Below are 20,263 nucleotides of genomic sequence, written 5' to 3'. Positions count from 1 at the left end.
GTCCATACTGGGGAAGTGTTCTGATTATGTTTGACTACTGTCTGTGTGTGGGATGAAGCCATGTGCATCAGCATCTTGTCTGGATTAAGCTTTTTCTAAATTATAATCTTGGCTTCTTCACTCACCAGGTCATTAGTTTGTTTCCCTTCTTGTATGCTGTCTTCTCCTTTGCACACACACGTGGCCTGTAGTAAGAGGCTTACAGGGAGAGGCTGTTAATATGGATGTGAGACCCCTTTTTGTGTGCTCGGGGTCGGATTCTATGTTCTTCCTGCCAGCCAGTATAAAGACAAGGTAAGGAGGGGCTGGAACAGCACTCCTCGGTTGTGGTAATGACTGCAGCAATCCCAAATGCAGTAAGTAAAGCCCGAGGGAGACGAACAAAAAAATCAAAAAATGGCTGCTCTCTCACTAACTATCCTGAGTGCTTGAGGAGACAAAATCTTGTGGAGGGGTAGTGTGATTTTGTAAGAGTGCATAAAAAATAATGAACCCCCTGGTCACTGTAGCCCAGCACCTGCTCTAGCCTTGGGCCTGGGCTCAGCCCTTGTAAACTGGAGTGCTTCAGTCATCTCCAGCTGGAGGATGTTGAATAGGTCCAAACAGAGGAGAAAAGTAGATCACAAATCTGAAAATAAAACTTCGAGCCACTGATGGGGAAGGTACTGAGCATGAAGAGCAGCTGGCTCCTTTCTGACCCAAAATAGTGCTGCTTGAGACCACACAAAAGTGCAGGTTCCATAAACTCATGAAACAATTCAGGTCTGAAGGGACCAGTGCAGGCCCTCTCATCCAACGTCTTGCTCAAAGTAGGCTTAACACTGAATTTAGATTCAGGCTTTGGGCCTTGAATACCTCCAAGGTTATTCCATAATGTTTTGGGGCTATTTCAATGCTTGGCCACGGGTGGGTGGGGGGGGTTGGCCAGGTTGGACCACCCTGTCGCAGCTTACGCCAAGTGTGTGTGAGAGCTCTCATGCCCTCTTCTAGGGGTGGGCTCAGCTGAGGCGACGGGCCAGGGCCAGGCCCCGGCCCCGCTGGGTGCATTTACACCCCCCAACCTCGGTGGCAGACCCCTCCGCCCCAGGGCGGGCCCTCCTCCCCGAGACGCAGCTACCGGGGGCAGAGCCGCCGTGGCGAGGCCACAGGCCGAGGTGGCCGCCCCAGCCCCAGCCGCCGCCGGCGCAGGGCGTGCCCGCGGCGCGGCGCGGCTCGATCGATCGATCGGCGCTCCTCGGCCTGGCGGGTGGATGGCGTCTGTGCTCGGCGGCGCGGCCTGGCTGGGTCGGAAGCAGCGGCCGGCCTGCGCGCCGCGGTTCGGCTCGGCTCGGCTCGACTCGGCTCGGGCGGGCTGCCGCGGCGGGGCTGAGTCGGGCGGGCGCCGCCATGGTTTAAAGGGCCGCGGCAGACACGAGCGGGCAGGAGCCATGAACCTGCTCCCGGCTAACCCGCACGGCAACGGGCTGCTCTACGCCGGCTTCAACCAGGACCACGGTGAGGTGGCCGGGCCGGGCCGGGCAGCGCCGGCGGGGCGGCTGGGCGGGGAGCGCCGCCCTAACGGCCCGCGCCGGGGCTCGGCTCGGCTCGGTTCCCCCGGACCGAGCTGGGCCGGACTGGGCCGGGCCGCGGCGGCGGGGCGGGGCGGAGCGGCGGCGGAGGGGCCCGGGCCCGCTGCGGCCTCTGCTGCGGGGCCAGGTGGGGCGGGGGCCGCGCCCGGGCCCCGGCGGCGCCTCTCGCCTCCCCGCTGCCGTGGCCAGCCCGCCGCCGCTGAGGGGGCGCGGGGGGTCTGCTCGCCGCGGGGGCCGCCGCGGAGGCGCTGCTTGGCGCCCGACTCTTCCCGGCCGCGAGGCGCGGAGCGCGCCCCGGCGCTTCGGGGAGCCGCGGAGCGGAGAAGGGGAACAGTGATTTTAACGGGCACCCTTGAATATGCGGTGCCGCAGCACTTGCCAAAAGTTGAGCTGCTTAAAATTGGCCAGCCTTGTGCAGCTGAGTGAGGGAGCCTTAAAACCTATGCTGACAGGGACGGTCTTTTGCAACTTCATTACTGAAAAAAGTAACTTGCAAAACGTCGCTTTCTCACTAGGTACTTTGCATTTGAAACTAGTGGTGTAACATTTTTTTTTGGCTGATTTGCATTCTTCAATGATGGTTAAGACTACTAATCCCACTGGCAGACAAGTACGCAATACTAGTCCCTGGACAATTGAAAAACTTTGAAATTGTGTTCTTGATTTTTTTTTTTCTTTGTGAGAGAGGGGTTGCACATGCCTCATCTTACTTTTGCAATATAAAAATAGTACTAGTCTTATGAATAAGTGTCATTTTGTGAAATAGCCATAGAAGGCCATGATTTTGTAACGCCCTTTTGTCTTGCCAAATAATACTCTTGCCTAAGACTGTCTCGCAAATTCTGTCCCTGTAGATTGTGGTTCGTTTACCTGTTGCTGGCAAACCAGGATAATCTTAAAGTTGTGTGTAAAAGTGAATTATTCTGCGATTCTGATCTAGCATCTCTAATGGTGTTTTGTCAGCAGTAAATCAAACTGTTAATGAAGTGGGCTTCTTGCTAGCTCTGCTCAAGCTATCCCATTGACTTGAAAACAGTATAATTGACTGTTTCCTTCAGCAACTCTATTTGCACTTGTTTTCATCTTTTGTTTGCAACAGAGATGACAAACAGATTTGCAAGAGTATGCTTTGTTCCAAATCTTCAAGTGTCCATAATGAAGCTGTAGTATTTGATCCCAGCCCTGTGATAGGGCTGGGTTGTAAAGGGAACTTCGTAAGAATGTAGGATTTTGTTCTCCTGCAAACTGCCTTAAGAACCTCGTTTTAGCCTGTAAAACTTGCTGTTTGTTGCAAAGGGATCCTTCACTTCCGTAGCAGAAAACGTAAATTCAATGCTTTTATTGAAGTGTTGCATCCAAAGTACGTTAAGGAATTTATTTCTTGGGAATCTGTACACACTCTGACCTGAGGAGCTTACTTCTAAAAGTATTAAAGTCCTGTCCTAAGTAGCCTGACAAGCCAACTGAATAACAACAAAAACCTTGAACAAAAAGCATGTTTGGTTTTTGTCTGCAAGCCCCTGGAGCTTTTCCTGTTTAGGAGTGATGAATTTTGGCCTGTAGTTAGTAGATTACCCTAATATGGATTTGGGCCTTTTTAAAGCATTCGAGAAAAGGTAATTGTTTAGTTGCTCAAAGAAGAGTAGACAGGAGGAAAAGCTCACTTCTTCCCTGTTGCTACTACCAAAATAGACATATGAGTCGCTTGAGTGCTGAAGCCTAGTAGTGTGGGTGTCTGCCTATATTGTCACAATAACCTAATTTCTCAGTAATTTAAGGCTAGCCAATCCCATGATGATAGGGCGATGGGAGGAATGATCTAATAGGTCTTTTCAGTCTTAACTTCCATGACTGGCAAGTGATAAAGCTAGCATCTGCAGTTTTTCTGGAACGTACTTCCCTTATTCTGGTTTGAGTAATATTACATTTTTATGCTGGGTGCCCTTGTCACTTCTGTAAAAAAAAAATATATATATATATATAGTGGCCCATATTGCAAAATGTTCTCAATTATTTTAAAACAGAATACTCTGGTTTGAACTTCTTAATTTCAAACTGATGTGCTCCTGATTTCAGACATTCTTCTGATGCTTTCAGAGGGACCTTAAAGCAGAAGGTGCTGTACAGAAATGAATAGACAAAACATCATGATAAATTATCATGCCAGAACATGTATGTGTAAATCATTAAGAAGTTTCTCTTTTGGCATTGCTGTACTCTGTAGCTGGTTTGAGAACTGAGATGTAGACGTGTTTTGGTGTTGAGGCGCTTTGCTTATCCGCTTGATCTCATTTAATGGACTGAAATGCTTAGATACAGGGCCCCACAGATCAGGGTGTTAGTAGGACTCTGGGTTCCTTCATATGGTTTTAGACAAAATCTGCTGTTGTAAGATAGCTGAGCATGCTAGGGACTGCTCCAGCTATGGTAACTGCCTTGGACATCAGTGTTGCCGTTTCTGGATCTTTAGGCCCTAAAGCAAAGCCTGAAAACCTCCTTCATGTCAAGCATGGGCCCTTCAGCTTGTGGCATATTCTAGGATAGTCATTAATTTAGTGTTCCCCCCTCCCCCCCCCCTTTTTTTTTTCTTCAGAAAAAAAACAAAACCACTTTGGCTTCACTGGGACTGGGTTGGCAAATAGTAATTTTTTAGTGTAGGAACAAGCACAACTGCAGTTAGGGTAATAATTATTTGGAAATTCAGTTGTACCTAGCACTTAAATGGAAAATTTTAAAAGATACTTGAGTTCTCCTGTCTGTCAGTGGCTTTTTGACAACATGTCTGTCACCTCATAAAATGAGATGTGAACTTTTAAGGTCTGAATACTTTTGAAGGAAGCGTATCAATTCCCATACTCTTTTATGACAGCCCATTTCCAGCTCTACATTAGAGCTTACAAGTCTTGCTTCTACAGCTGAACTGGCAAACTTGTGATCCCACTGGTAAAGGCTGGGATCAGTCCCTTGGAAAACAGTGTGCTCCAAAACTCTTTCCATAACCTAGAATTGAAAGTGTAGCAGTAATCTTTCTGCACGTTTTTCCTCTCGTTCGGCTCAAAAGTTGCCACAACTAAGAGCTTGGTATCTCTGTCAACAGTGATGGACTGTAATGTGGAATATCACCATTACTCTAATTTCCTCAGTTCTGGTGTATTGTCTTCACTTAAAAATGTAGAATTTTCCCAAGAAATTAAAAGCAGTCTGCATCTTAGTCAGGAGGTTAGCCCTGCAGAAAAGCTCTAGTGGTGCTCCAGGAAATGTCTGCATTTTAGTGCCTTACGGAAGCACTCTGCTCAGATTTGTCATAAGCTGCTGGTATTGACACAAGTAAAATTTTATAGCACTTTTTTAGTATAGCACAGTTTTGGTATGTGTTCCTCTCTCCCGGAAGTGCATTTTTCTGTTGTCAAACTAGCACTTGAAAAATAATTTACATGCTCTTAATTTGCTACAGAATATTGGAAGGGATGCAGTTGTGCCTGTGAATTCCACCCCCCCCCCCTCACCTCTTGCACACTGTTTGGCTTAACTGTTGTGCTGAAAGCAGGCATGGATGTATCCATTTTATTGTGTGCGAGTCTTCTGTTAATGAGCGTGTATGAAATAAGAGGCTTTGTTTTGCTTCCTGTTAACACTGAAGGGTGTGGGCATGGGCATAGGTCTTGTAGTAATTTTTCCTTTGTGCAGGTAAGGTCAGTGAACAGGAACCCTAAGGATACTTCCAGACATGCACCCCACGCTTGTAAGATACTGTTCGGTAAAGCAGAGCGCGTATGTGGTGCAATTAGTTGTTAAGTGGTCCTACTTCAAAAAACACTTTCTTGAAGTATTAAAAAAGAATCTCAAAGTGGCTGTGTTATTTTTAGCCCTCTCTTCTTCCCCTTTGAGACTGTGGAGTTTTTAATAATCCAAATTAATATCGTTGTTGGTCTGTGTCAACATCTAGTGTAGTACATGTTTTTCTGTTATTAGGTCAGAACAGGGATTCCGCGGTGTGTAGGGGTTTTCCTGTATAACAGCTACTACTGTGATTTGTGAGGAGAAAGATGTCACCAATCGTATTATTGTTTCTTCTGACATCTTAAATTGCATCAAGATATGAGCAGTGGAGATAAGTGGTGAATGTTGTTCACTTCCTCTTTAGTGAGTGCGTACAATTTTTTTTAAATTGTGCTTTTATTAAACTGATAGGATGCAAACCACACAGAAATGCTTAGCTACCAGCGTTCTGAGATTCACTAACATCTTTCTGATATGCTTGCTGTTAAAGATTTACAGGCCGAACACAAATAGGTGTCAAACTCTTGTGGTTCAAGCTTTCTTGTCAGGTTGAGAGCCGCAGCTCCACAGTAAACCAGTCTCATCTGTAGGAACGATCATGGGTCACGTAGCTCTGAGCAAATGGTTTGAACACCTTGCGTCCAGAGTGAAGACTTCCTTCGCTCCCCCAGCCCATGATATCTGGATATCAAGTTTGTGAAAAGGATGCGTTTAGACACAGCTCCTCAGGTTTTATTTGGGCTTTTTAAATGGTTGCGGTCATTGCAGTGCGCAAGAATAACACCGGACTCATTTGAATAACTTTGTGTTCCTGTATCTCAAAGAACTTAGACTGGATTTTTGATATGCTGCATATAAATTGTGGAGGAGCTAGCGTTCTGTTGTAGGTCTCTAGCAACAGCAGCTGCTTCTGACTAGTAATTGTTCTCGCTTCACATTGGCATTTCTTTGTGTTACTAACTGTATTCAGTAATTAGTGAGTAAAACAGCAAAAGGATGGGATACTGGTAGTTTGATGGATTCCACTAAAAAGGCATGTGTGTTCTTCTGTCCACAGATATAGCTAAAATTATACTTCTAAAGACACTTTTAATCACTCCCTGTTCTGGACTTAAACTATAGGCATCTAATTAGTGGCCTCTGATGCTAGCAGGCTCTCATTACAGCCTTCTTAAAACCTACCTTTAAGAAGCCCTCTTCTGTGGAAAAGTTAATAATGGTTCATACTTTATAGTCATAATCAGAATGTAAATTCTGGTATATCAAGAAAGGAGGGCTTTTGCTTCGTAGAGATCGTTGGACCATGAAAGCTGAAATGCAGGTTTCCTTCTCCCTAATATTGGGTGACAGAGTACAGATGGGTTGTGAATCGTCCTCTTTTCCTTCCATTGTTTCCTCACCTGTCTGAAAAGAATACTAGGAACTTTCAGCTTGAAATGGAGGTGAGCACAGAGGACAACTTCCCTAAATGGTTTTCGCTAGCAGACAAAGCCTGCAAGTGTTCCTCAGATTAAATTTAACAATGGAGCTACTGAGTAATGCTCTCTTAACCCTCTGTCTTAGTTCTTGACTGTTTCTTACAATTACTGTATATATGTTTTTACATACATATATATATATATATATGTACTTATGTCTTTTACTGCAGGTTGCTTTGCATGTGGAATGGAAAATGGATTCCGAGTTTATAATGCAGATCCACTCAAAGAAAAAGAGAAACAAGGTAAAATGCTTTTTTTTTATTATTCCAGGCTAATTCTGTGTTGGAAGCTCAGTCTCCTCATTTCTTCTGTAAGATTCTTGCTTAGCTTTACCTTTTGCTTTTTTTTGAACCTTTTTTCAAAGCTTTCCAGTTATGGAAGTCTCTGCTGGTCCTAAAAGGAGTATCATTTATGTTAATACCCCCATCAGGTGTTCAGATGCTATTAATTTGCATAAAGGTGGCAGATTATGAAGATGTCAAACCTTTTTGTGGAGACTGAATTGCATTAGCTGTTGCTACAGAAATGTTCATAGTCCTGAGTAAGAGATAAAGTTGTCTGGTTATTCACAGATGGGAGAGGAATTACTTGCTGCAGCAATATGATCTGCCATCAAGAGAAGTTGTACTGTTCTTGTGCAGTAATCTGGAGGATCTAGTACAGTAATACTTGTGCGTTCTTCATGGAGATCTGAACATATGTTTCTTGTACTTGCTCAGAGTATTGCTTGCAAGAGCACTGAGAGTTCAGACCACTTATAGTCTAAACTACATATCCTTTGTGATATGCTTACAGAATTTGGGAGGCTCTCAAGGTTGTAAACCTACTATTATTTCTTGAGAGAGATGACTAGGTGAGAGCTATGTTAACAGGTAAAGTAGGGTTTTGTTTTGTTTTGTTTTTTAATCAGAAAGCAAGCAGAACTGAGTCAAAATAAGGAAAAATGAAATCTTGTCGTGTGGCTCTAATCCTAAATACAGGAGGAAGGCTGCCATGCTAAACAAGTTTCCCAGCGCTTTCAGCCTGCCTTTAGCAATATAACCTGCGGTGATGAACTAGAAAGAAGACTTACAAGAGGCAAAAGCTATTTAAAATAGCAACTCCTATGAAGGCAGATGTGCTCTCACTTTCTAGTGCTGTAAGAGATTTCAGTCACCATTCAGGGGGTCAGTTTGACAAATCATTTTCTGCTCTTAATAGTAAATCTTTCTATGAGCAGCAAGTCTTGGAACTATAATCTGTGACAGTCTGCTAAAAGGACATCATACCCGAACTCTAATCCTGTTGAAGTCATTGTCACACCTCTTCCTTACAATGGCTCTGGATGTGTTTCCGGGGCTCTAGAACGCTACAACAGCGAATAATGAAGTTTCTTGTGAGTCGGATTCCCTTTCCCCTTTGGGTTCTGAACAGTCAGACTATGCAGGATGTGTAAGTGCACAGGGAAGTTTTGTCTCTTTCGTGTATATTTAAACCTGCCTATCAGCTCAGCAGAGACAGTCACAGATGGATCTTGTCTATTTGTTTGACTTCTGTAATTTGGCATTGAACTGAGTCTTAATTGTTATACCCTGGCTTGTATCTCTTATACCCAAGATTCTCATGAAGTCTCCCATCCAAGCATCTCCAGAGTCAGAACTGCTAAAATAATGAGTAAGGTGTTTATTCTAATATAGATTCACAATATATTGCATGTTCTTCAAGTCTCAGGTTATCCATCTTACATGCTTTAAGCCTTTTTATCTTGGTGATAATACCTCTTCATAATGAAATGTATTACGTTTTGTTTTGTTTTAAAATAAAGTTAGACTTGAGAATGTGGGCAAGTGGGCCTTGCCAAAAAAGGGGGAGAGCGTACTTGCATCTCTGGAATACTTAAGATTATAAAATCTAAATTAGAATTAAAAGCCGACAAAATTATTTAAGGCTTAGTAGCCTCTGATTTAATCGCACATGAGTAGCTGTTGTCAAATCCTCTGGGCTAGTGTTTGTGCTAAAAACTGCAAACATGCGTGCTTTCTGTACCAGATTGATGTCTATGATGATACACTTATAGATGAGAAACCATCATAGATACCATTCTATTTTAAGTATGCTTAAGTGCGTACCTTCCATAAAGAATCCTTACCTCTACAGTCTTCCTCTTTTTTGAGTGAGAGAATTTCTTGTAAGTATTGGAAAAGAAATGGAGTTGAGGGGGGGGGATCTGGTAGAGAAAGGGATAGTGGCCAAATACAGTTGTTCAGGAATGGAACTCAGCAGTCAAAAGTGGTGTTGAAGAAACCACACAGACTTGTAGGAAACCCAAGGCTCTACTCCTCCAACATGAACATCTTTCCGGTCATTTATCTTCAGCATTGTATGGTCAAGTCCAAACATAGATTCCTTATCCAGAAAGACTGTAGTGCTTAATGTCTAACTAAATCTCTCTTCCTCTTATCCTTGATGCATATGTCTAAATCTTTCCTTTGTAGTAGTACTCCTCACCTCCTCAAACATTTTTGCTATTCTTTCCCATTCCTATTCCTGGCAGTAGGTCTCTTTTGTTTCCTTATGAGATTTCAACCTTCCTTCTAGCTTTGAAATAGTTTCCTAGTTTCCTCTTTCTTGCTGGAACCTGCCAGCGTGTGGCGATATTGAACAATTTCTTGAAGGAGAGATTGTCTTTTACCCAGATCATGTATCCTGAAGGCCACGGTTGTGGCCTCTCATCCTCCTGCTTCAGTTCCCTCTCCTGAGCGGAATGCCAAGCTTCCCTCTAAGTTATGTAAACAAAACCAGAACCCCCAGCCAGATGTCATCGAATAGAAGAATTCTTTCATTGTAAAATCCCCTGGTTGATACTTTGTCCTTCCATTTGCACCGCAGCCTAACATCTTATCTTACTCCCTCTGCAGCTGAAATTCTTCAGCCAAACAAAACAAAACAGAAGAAACGCAACCCTTTACCTTGCACTGTAATTGAGAAACTTTCTGCACCAGCTGGGCTGTTTGCTTTCACTGCGTTCCCTGCATTATGTAAAGCTTGAGTGGATACTCTCTGGAGCTGGACCATACCTCTCTTATTCTAGCAGCTACGGGTATTCTCCAGAGAATAGAACTAGAGATTCTGTTACGCATATGTGCATTTTGCCTTCTTTTGTCAAATTCCACGTCCATAAAGACAAATTCCTGTGCGTTTTGCCTTCTTCTGTCAAATGTACTAAGTCTACAAAGACAAATCCCCTTGCAAAGAAAAGAAAAAAGCTCATGACTAATGAATAACATTGGTGTTTTTCCAGTTGCATAGCATTAACATTATAGAGCAACACAGGACTTCCAAAATGTGTGTTTGAGGGGAATTAGTTGGGGAAAGAATTTGAATTAACCTGTCAGTCTTTCTAAATGTATTTATAAAACCACTGCATAATAGAAATGAACAAGCTACCGTGATGATATTGGCTGACTTCTTTGTCTGCAATATGTCTTGAAAATCTTGCAGTGTCTTTTTGCTACATATTTTCATGTGTATATAAGTAAGGCCTCTCCTATCTTTGCCACAAAAGCAGCCATCTTCATTGCTAAGAAGAACAAAGCAACTTTGTTGAGAATCCTGATCTTAAAAAAAACAAAAACATCTTTTTAGTCGTGTGGTTTTGGTGCAACACAGATTTCCCTGGTCTGTCCCCCCAGCTCTTAAGAGGATACTCTGTTTTGAGGTCAGCCAGTGTAGAAAAGGGGTCTGTCTTCATTATTCTTGGGTACCTGAGAGATGTCCTGGACATACTCAAACTTCTTTTGTTAACACTCGATTAAAAAAATTCAAAGGCACCTTAACAGTTTGTGAATTTATTTTAAATAAACACATTTGTCTTCCAGAATTTCTAGAAGGTGGTGTTGGCCATGTTGAAATGTTGTTTCGTTGCAACTACTTGGCATTAGTAGGTGGAGGAAAAAAGCCGAAGTACCCACCCAACAAAGGTACTGTCTTGAATCTCAAGGAATAGATCTTGTAAGTGGGTGTCTTACTGTTTTTTGTCAAACTGCCAAAAGAACTTCCAAACCAAATGCCTTGAGCTGGGGCCTGGTATTCTGAAGTTGGATGGAGGGATGTCGCAGCAGGTCTAAGTAAATGTGTAAATGTGGTGAAACAAGTTGCATTACTGCTATCGCAGTATTAACAGGCAGTCATCTGCAACGACCAGTCTCTCAGACCAAAACCGTCACCAGTGAAATCTGTACTTTTCGCAGTCAGCTTTACAGAGTCTATGGCTCAGCAGCTCGAAGGGGAAAAAAAGGTCCCTGGTGGGCAAGCTTTTTAGGAAAATTTGTTACTCTTTTTCTGGCTGCTGCTTTATTTCTTCAATAGCCAACCCTTAGAACAACAAAAAAAGCTAATTGTCTGTATAAATATATATTTTTATATAATCATATTTTCTGTTTAGAGTTTACCAGCTCCTGCCTGCAAGAGTTGTAGCAAGAAAGAATGGGTTGATATATAGTAGCTAAATATATATGATATGATATGTTATATAGTGGCTTCTGGTTAGTAGAATAGCAATGTATAATTGTTTAGCTATCGGATGCACCTCTTAATTGGTCTTCCCAGAACCTAGAAATTGTTATAATGGAGATACTGTAGATCTGCCTTGTAGATATGCCTTGATGATGTAATGCAATCTCTGTGCTGTTCTAGTAATGATCTGGGATGACCTGAAAAAGAAGACTGTCATTGAGATAGAATTTTCTACAGAAGTCAAAGCAGTTAAACTGCGGAGAGATAGGTAGGTACAACAAAGTTGTTCCAAACGCGTGACTTTGTTTGCCGTGTGCACTGTTCTTACACGCTTCCAGCTATCTGCAGAAGAAAAAGACTGTTTGAACACTTAGATTTAATTGCTGATGTTCTTTATCTAAAACAGGCTTTTGGGGTAAGTGTTAAGTGGTATACACTTGAGCTGTGATCTGTTAACGGTATCTGAAACCTTGATGAAAAGCCTTTAAGGCATTTTATGACTGCCTAATGAGGGGAAATGTTCTCACCTGGCTATTGTTGACGGTGTTTTTCTATGTATGGAGTGTGGAGGGAATTCAAGTGGATCTCTGGAGTAAGAACGTGTGTCTGCATCTGATAGCAGCTGGAGTGCGTGTGTGGCCGGGGGGTGGTTCTGCTGTCATAGCTTTGGATAAAAGTGTTTTGCAGGCTCAAAGTTGTCTGTTTTTTTTTTTTGTTTGGTTGGGTTTTTTGCAAAGCCTGTAGAGCAAAAAAAAGAATATAGCCAGAAAATCTGTTGAAAGCCTTTGTAGAGCTGAGTTAATACATATGTCCCTATTTTACCCCACTCCTGACTGCAAAGTCATAGGAACTTCTCTTTGTGTATTTCAGAATTGTGGTAGTTCTGGACTCAATGATTAAAGTTTTCACATTCACACACAATCCCCACCAGTTGCATGTCTTTGAAACCTGCTACAACCCTAAAGGTTAGTTGTATGGGTGGGAGGGCATGGAAACATTTTTACTCTGCTTTTGTCATGCTATTTATCTTCAGATTCCTGAATCTGTTTTGTTTAGTAAGTCATTAAAACAGTTTACTTACAGCATTATAGCCATGCTCTTTGGAGATGCTTCTGTGTTTATAAAATGGTTATTAAAATGTATTCATACTTGACCCAGAAAAGCTTTTTGCATGTACTCTATTATATTATAGGTTTAATTTCTATAAGAAAATTAAATTAAAAGAAATTATACAGAAATTAAAAGAAATTATACACACTCTTCTGTAAAGAGCCTGTAAACCTAGTGTATTTTGTGTTGAAAGCTTAATTATCAAGGCAAACCCTATTAAAGTGCCTCATTCCTCCCTTTTTCTATTCTGATAGTATTGTTTAGAGAACTAGTCTCTACCATGTCGAAAAGAGCCTAATCAGCAAACAGGTATTGTTCTTTTTAAATAGTAAGGTATGGCTTTGTCTTTTGTTGAAACGAGCATAACCTGAAATATCAAAGGTAACTAAAGATAGCATACCCTGAATGAAGCTGAGCACTAGTGCCAGAGCCTAAATACTGTCCAGTCCAGTGATGCCAGCGACAGGGTGGGCGTGGGAGGGGTAGGGTTTGGGCTTGGCTTTGACCTGAGGAAACAGCTGATTGCAAGACTGGCTTGTTGAAAGAGAGGCGCTTTCTGGCAGAAGATCCTTGAGAATGGAGAGGTGAGCACAATCCCAGGTCAGCTGTGCTCTTAAGACTAGTTGTGTAAGTAAGTGAAGGTCTAAAACTAGAGGGGTGTAACGGTGACTGTGTGAGTATCTGCATCCGGGCACATCTGAGGCCCTGTTACCAAGACAGTCGGGTCTCAAAGCATGTGGCTACAAGGGGAAGTTGAGGGAGCTGGGTGTGCTTAGTCATGCAAAGAGGAGACTTGAAGGGCTGTTAGCTAGCAGCCTACAGCTACTTGAAGGACAGTTACAAAAATGATGGAGCCAAACTCTTTTTTTGGTAGTACCAGACAGTATGACAAGGGGTATTGGCCATGCATGGTATCTTGGGAGGGTCAGCTTGGACATCAGGAAGATGTTTTTTCCACTAGGAGGTTAGTGCAGTGCTGGACCAGGTTACTTGGGCCTGGAATTGCCATCTTTGAAGGTTTTCAAGACTGTTAAACCATGGCTGCTCAGATACAGTGCTGGCAGCAGGACTAAATAACCTTCCAACCAACACTTCTGTGACTATGAAAAGCCCCCAGAAGCTAAAACAAAATCTAACCCTTCACATACTTAACACCTCAAATTCAGATGAGCTTTCACTTACTCCAGAAACATGATTTAAACTATAGTAGAGTTGGTGCCTGTTGGGGAGGAAGAAGGGAAGCAAACCTGGAATTGCTGGCTGCACTGTGTGCGGTACAGCCTAGATGCTGATTCAGCACACTGACTTACAGGCTGGTAGCCAGATGCTAAAGTAAAGCAGAAATTTGTCAGTTCTTTCTTGTGACAGCCACACGTTGTTCTGCAAGCTGTGGACAGGGGTTGCAGGAATTCACTCAGCATCAGCAGAACATTTGGAAGAGATGTGGTGATTCACATAAAATAGTTTGAAAAAGTTGAGAAGAAAAAAGTCTAGCGGAAAAAGAAACAAAATGCAAGTGCCACAAAAACCAGGTTCAAACATGAACTAAGTTTTACAAACAGGAAACCAAGATGTCACTTACTATAAACTCTTCGCCCTTTTGGAGTGGCTGAGGAGCTTTTTTTAATTATTTTTATTTATTTTATTTATGGATGGATCACACTTTGGGATACTGAAACAACTATTTAAAATTAATTCTGATTAACATGTATTTTTATTTGTTTTGAAATAATTGAAAGATATTTTAGAAATCTATGCTTGAGAATTTTATTAGTTTATGGAAACTAATTACACAGTTGTTCTTATTCTCATCTTATTTATTTTAGGTCTCTGCGTCCTTTGTCCAAATAGTAATAATTCTCTCCTTGCATTTCCTGGAACACATACGGGGCATGTGCAGATAGTGGATCTGGCTAATACAGAAAAGCCTCCTGTAGACATACCAGCTCATGAAGGCGTCTTGAGCTGTATAGCTTTAAACCTGCAGGGAACAAGAATTGCAACAGCATCAGAAAAAGTAAGCATAATATCCTCTTACCTCTGGTCCACTATGTATTCTAGTGTAATAGCTACTTTTAAAATAGGGAGCCACATCCCTTTTGTAGGGACACCACAGAACTGATTAACTGGAAAACCTGTTGTTGACACATGCATGCTGCCTTTCTTCATCTTTACTGCTTCTTTAGGATACCCAAACAGCAGTGCAAATGCAGTCCCTGAGGAGGTAGGGCAGGGTGTATGTTTTAGCTGATTTTGGCTGTGACTCTTCAGTGACATGTGAATGACATCTGGCCTAAGGAGTTCACGTATTTCATATAGCTGACTTGCTGCCTCATGGTTTCTGCCTGTCTTGAATCAAGAACAGGGTTTATTCACTACAAGTAGCAATTCTTAATTGCCTCTTATTATAGTCTTTCAATAAATAAATACCTATGCTCTGTTCTTTCACCTTTATTACAGTTTATGCTTAAACTAACTTTAAAATCACTGGTTAAAAAAAATTCCTCCAAATAGGTCTGTCATACTAAAGGACGTGAGTTTTGCTCTGCCTCTAATTTCTGTTACAGCCTGGGGAGGGGTATGTGCGTGTGTACTGCCTCCCTTTTTCTCATATGTACGTCGCAGGTATCTGCACAGAGTGTAAGCAGTTAAAAGATTCTTGGACTATTTACCAAACTTCATATGATCTTAAGTTACACGGGGCTACGTACAGACAAAAAACTGAAGTTGCTGCATAGTACAGATCACTTTGGACTAGACTGATGCAGAAAGTTGTAGAAAGAATGCAAAGCAAGTAGTAAACCTGCCTTCTCCATATGAACTTTAGTGAAGTCTGCTAGTGAGCTTCATCTTCCAAAGGATGGTCAAGTAGATGGGTATGAGGTTATCTGAGTACTTTCTACCTTCTTTCACTCAACTGAAATGAGTTGTTTGGTCTTTTTTTTTCCAAAGACAAGCTAAATGAATCCAACCAGTGTCTCTTTAGAGTAGTTTCTACTGCAAATCCAATAGATCAAAAATCTTGAAAAAGGAAAAGCAGTCATAGTCTCTCAATTACTTGGCTCAATTACTGTAGTTTGAAACAAAGCTCTTAAAACTGCAAACTCTTTTTGCAAAATAGAATAACAACCCTCTGGATGGTGCTGAATTTGTATTAGGAGGGACTCCTTTTATTTGCCTAGAGAATACATTCAAACACAATTTGCAAATTGAAATAAGAGGACAGTCTACTTTAATGCAAACTAATACCAGGGCTGCACTGATGCTTTAGAATGCAACTTGGATAAAACTTCTTACGGTAGTTGAGTAGTTATGTACCAAAGTTGTATACCAAAGCACTGTAACACTGTGGTGATATGAGCAAGAAAAAAAAAATCGATATTCTTCCCCACAATTAAGAGGCGGTTCTCTCAAATCTACAGAGATACACAATATATTGGATTTAGTTTTTATCTAGGGCTGTGCTAGTTAGGTAAGAGGTTTTTGGGATGGTGTTCACAGATGTAAACACAGCTGTCCAAACAGTCTTCTCTTTCCTAATGTAATGCTTGATTCCTTCTTAAGGGGACCCTCATAAGAATATTTGATACTTCATCAGGGCATTTAATCCAGGAGCTACGAAGAGGATCACAGGCAGCCAATATATACTGGTATGTTTAATTGCTTGTCTTATGGATTTAGTATTGTTGTGCTTAGATGACCTTTGTTTTTTAAACAACACCCAAGCATCCCCTTCAAAAAGCAAAGGAGTGTTAGGCTGCCACAGGCACAAAGCAGAACTCTCCTGGCAGTTGGAGTTCCTACACTGGGCGCAGGGATCATCCTTCTTCAGTGGTGGTGAAGGGCGAAAGCAGTAGCTGATGGCTATATGAAACAGGTTATCCAGGGGCTGGGACAAAATACAAGTTTTCATAGGGCTATTTCCTCCCTTCATAGGATAAGCTTTTGATGGGTGGATACTTGGACTTCAGACTGAAATATGGGAAGGCAATGATGCAATTCTCTCGGCACTGCCCAGAGAAACTAGGATGAGTGCCTGGGGCAAGAAGATCGTGAAAGTAGAGCTTTATTTTAACACAGTGCTGCTCTACATGTTAGATCCAAAGGCAGAAGTATGACTGTAATCCACTGCTTGTAGCAGTCTTCCAGGAGTGGGGAGACTTGCATTCTTCTATGTAGCACCATCCTTTGGGGTAGGAGCGTTGTGCATTTTATCTAATACCTGTCTACACCTTTGAGCAGAGATCATACATTTTCCTTCTGCAAAAATGGTAGGATGGACACACAAATAGTGTCCATCCCAGGACAGCCTGTTGCTTGGCTCTTAGGGCCCTTCTGATAAATCAGGTCTTCTACGTTCTGAATGTGCGCGCTCACCTTTGCAGGGGGGTGTTAATCCCTGTCAACAAACACTGAATTGGGGGAGCTATATCTCAACTGGGCAGGGAATGAGCTATTAACACCTTACCTGCCAAGGTGACAGCTGTTCTAGGCACTTGCAGAAGCGGAATTGTAAGCTGCACGGGGAAACTGCTATGTTTCAGCAGAAATACTACAACTGTCTGTATTCTCTACAGCATTAACTTCAATCAGGATGCTTCCCTAATCTGTGTATCCAGTGACCACGGCACAGTACATATTTTTGCTGCAGAAGACCCCAAAAGAAATAAACAGTCAAGGTAGGGTTTGGGCCATTCTGAAGCCTGTATGGGGAAGATAGATACTGTTCCTTACCCATGCAACATTTTAAAGCATTAGTCTTGTCACTCACTGGCTCTTTGAGCAATAGCAGCAACTAATACCTAAACTGCCTGAACTGATAAAAGTAATCTGCTCTGCTGCTTGAATAAGTAGTGCAGATTTAAGACTTTAGCAGCTGTCAAGTTTCTGTTCAACCTTCTGGAGTTATGGGATTTTTCCAGCAGAAGGTTAGCGATCCCCACCCTGATGCCTGAGGTCGGTGTTGTCAGCATGAGCATACTTGTGGCCAATTTACATATAGCAATCTACTAACAATTGATCCTTTTTGTAGTTTTGTAGTCCCTTAAAAATACAGGAAGCTAGAATGGCAGTTGTATGATCTCCCTCCCCTAGAATTGTGGGTATTATTGATACTCAGCTCAAGAAAATAAAAAGCTACTCAATAGTAGCAGTTAGTGTGAACCCTGTGACTTGTTCAAACTTGCCAGCAGTTCTAAATTAACTTAGTCAGTATCTTACTAAGCTGTTATACTTTTTTTTTTCCCTTTCAGTTTGGCCTCTGCCAGCTTTCTACCCAAATACTTCAGCTCCAAATGGAGTTTTTCCAAATTTCAGGTTCCCTCAGGCTCTCCGTGCATTTGTGCCTTTGGAACAGAGCCAAATGCTGTCATAGGTAAGTAATGGAGGCTTTCCCAGGTTCTGTCTGGAAAAGCAGGTTTTGAACTACACTTGCTTTGAGCTGGAGGAATGCTCAGATAAGACAAGGTCGCATACCTGTGTCAGCCATGAACACGAGCTATCACTGCTGAACAGTGCAAGGGAATAAGATTAGTCCATGCTGAGGTGGGAAGTAAGCAAGCCTGCATGCAGCACTAGCCTCGCTGATTGCTGCTGTCTGTCTTAACTAGCAGACAATGCAAGAAGACTGATTTTTAGCTCAGACGTTCCCAATTCTTCCAGAACACATCTGTGTATGTCTTATTGGCTTGAACGGTCAGTTTAAGTTATAGCTGTAGTAACAGAGAGAACAGTACCTCTTAAACAGCTGAACTTAAAAGGATTTTGTTTTTGTTTCAGCAATATGTGCAGATGGCAGCTACTACAAGTTCTTATTCAACCAAAAAGGGGAATGCTCAAGGGATGTCTATGCTCAGTTTCTAGAAATGACTGATGACAAGCTTTGACTGAGTTGAGGGAGTGCATGGGTCACAGTACTGCCTTGGCTATTCTGCATCTTTGGAAGGACAGTATATGAATGTCCAATACTGATCAAGAAGTTTAGCAGACCTCACTGAGAAGCCTGGCCCAACATGATCAGAACAAGCTCTGAAGTAGTGGACTACATATGTTTATTCTCATTTCTGCAAGCATTCATCATTAAAATCTCTTTGGGTTACTGTCATCAACTCACGTTTTCAAGACATGGCTTTCAACAAGCTTGTGCCTATTGGGTTTCTCTTAATCTAAACTGTGAAATGACTTTAGGTTAAACATGAGTGCCTGCCACACTAAAAGATCTGCAGGGGGCTGTACATATGTCAGGACTAGCCTTAGAAAAAGGGATATGAGAACAGAAGACTTTAGGCATTGTTTTACTTCCACTGAGCTGCTGGGAGAGAGAGGAATATACAAATCATAATCAGCTAAATCCAGCAGCCTGGCTAGGAACAGGAGTACTGCTTTTCCCCCTGAACACATCCTGGTGTAACAGAGGAGAAGAGATGACAAGCATATAGCCATAGAGAACTGTAGCTTGAGCCATGCTTGTCCTCTGATCTGGTGTGTAGGGTTCAGTGGCGGTAGCCCTGTGGCTGCAGACTGCTGCTCATATACACACACACTGATGTTGGTTAAGTTGAATGATCAGGTTAAGCTGAATGATCAACACTAATTGTCAAAGGTGCCAAACTGTATATAGTAGATGAAGGCACATTTAGGCACTTGCAGACCTAACTAACCACTACTCAGTGTACGAAGTAAGCACACAGGATACTTTAGCAAATGGAACTTCTGTATTTGAAAAGAGGTGTGATTTCTTCTGTAATGAAACAGCCATTCCAGGTTTAAAAGCCACCCTCGGTACTAGTGTGACAACTGTAGCAACTGCTTCAAAAATTGCTGTGCTTCAACTGGAAGACTTGACAGGCCACTTACCCATCCAGCACAATAAGTGAGCTAGGTGGCAGGAAGTGTATACTCTTCTGCACTGGCTTTAAACTCGCAAACTTTTTTCTTTGAAGCGTTGCATACTAAGTATTGTTGGTCTAGGAGCAGTTAGGTTAGGTTCAACTGACTGACTTGTAAACTTTCTTTCTCAAAATTGTTTTATGGCAATTAGTATTTACTGCTGAACTAAGGCACAAGATACTAAACTAGAAACTGAAATAGACACAAGCTCTCCGTTAATCGCACTAAAGACCTGGGGGAGGGAAGTCTTGCTCTTTGGAAACTTAATTTCACAGATGCTTCAAATCTGACATCCCAGTTCACTCCAAGATGGTTTAGCTGCAAACTCTCTAAATTTGACAAGTTTCTTTTAGTGTCACATAACATACTAAGGACTAACTTCTACGCAGATTTTGATGTCAAGTTTGCATGTTGCTTTTATGTGTACTTAATCACAGAAATTGTTTTGCACACTTATTTGTAATATGTTATTTCTTTTAAATAAAAGTGACTAATTTTGCTGTATTCACTTAAGCAGTAGCTTAATCACAGGATCACAAACAAAATTCCTACTTTCATAGGTTTTAGGTTCATAGGTTTTTAGCTACATCACTGAGTAAATAGTGGTGGCCATTGAAGGAAGGAAACAGATTCCTGCTGACAGTGGCATGTTAATGGCATGTTAACATAGAACATGAAGTGAACAAATTACTACTTGGAACACAGATATTTGTACCAAAAAGAGACTATTTCAGCCAAACTTCTGCATACTGCATTTGTCCTGAGTATCCAACTGTAGTTCAGCACTGTTTACTGTACTATTCACGATAGCAGCTGTTGTTTTCAGAACAGCTGTATTAGGAAGAAAACAACCAACTGGAAACTGCAATCTCACAGTAGAAGCATGTATGCAGGAAGGTGTCAGAAACCACTCTCTAAGAATGATTTATAATCCTTTTCCTC

General features: G+C 42.1%; 2 protein-coding genes across 5 annotated transcripts in view; one reads left to right on the top strand and one right to left on the bottom strand.

The window, feature by feature from the left end:
* The first annotated feature begins 1,327 nt into the window (after nucleotides 1-1,327).
* Nucleotides 1,328-19,825, top strand: WDR45B (WD repeat domain 45B). Of its 3 annotated transcripts, XM_067308381.1 has the most exons (11): nucleotides 1,328-1,494; nucleotides 6,997-7,071; nucleotides 8,426-8,482; nucleotides 10,687-10,788; nucleotides 11,504-11,591; nucleotides 12,194-12,288; nucleotides 14,260-14,450; nucleotides 15,998-16,083; nucleotides 17,011-17,112; nucleotides 17,686-17,807; nucleotides 18,212-19,825. In XM_067308381.1, the coding sequence occupies exons 1-11, from the start codon at nucleotides 1,428-1,430 to the stop codon at nucleotides 18,316-18,318; spliced, it is 1,092 nt and encodes a 363-aa protein (XP_067164482.1). In that variant the 5' UTR covers nucleotides 1,328-1,427; the 3' UTR covers nucleotides 18,319-19,825. The 3 variants fall into 3 exon arrangements, with proteins under 3 accessions (XP_067164482.1, XP_067164483.1, XP_067164484.1); XM_067308382.1 differs by lacking the exon at nucleotides 8,426-8,482; XM_067308383.1 differs by lacking the exon at nucleotides 17,686-17,807.
* The window catches only part of FOXK2 (forkhead box K2), a 59,634-nt gene continuing 53,700 nt past the window's right edge, over nucleotides 14,330-20,263 (bottom strand). Inside the window, exon 10 of one of the 2 annotated variants that reach the window (XM_067308380.1) lies at nucleotides 14,330-14,414. In XM_067308380.1, coding sequence (XP_067164481.1) covers nucleotides 14,409-14,414 — 6 coding nt within the window. In that variant the 3' untranslated portion in view covers nucleotides 14,330-14,408. The remainder of the gene's footprint in view (nucleotides 14,415-20,263) is intronic. The other variant, XM_067308378.1, reaches the window with a different exon arrangement.

The sequence above is a fragment of the Apteryx mantelli genome, chromosome 19 (assembly GCF_036417845.1).
Source record: "Apteryx mantelli isolate bAptMan1 chromosome 19, bAptMan1.hap1, whole genome shotgun sequence".
Lineage (NCBI taxonomy): Eukaryota > Metazoa > Chordata > Aves > Apterygiformes > Apterygidae > Apteryx > Apteryx mantelli.
The sequence above is the reverse complement of the archived record's forward strand: the minus strand, read 5'-3'. Positions and strand labels throughout refer to the sequence as shown.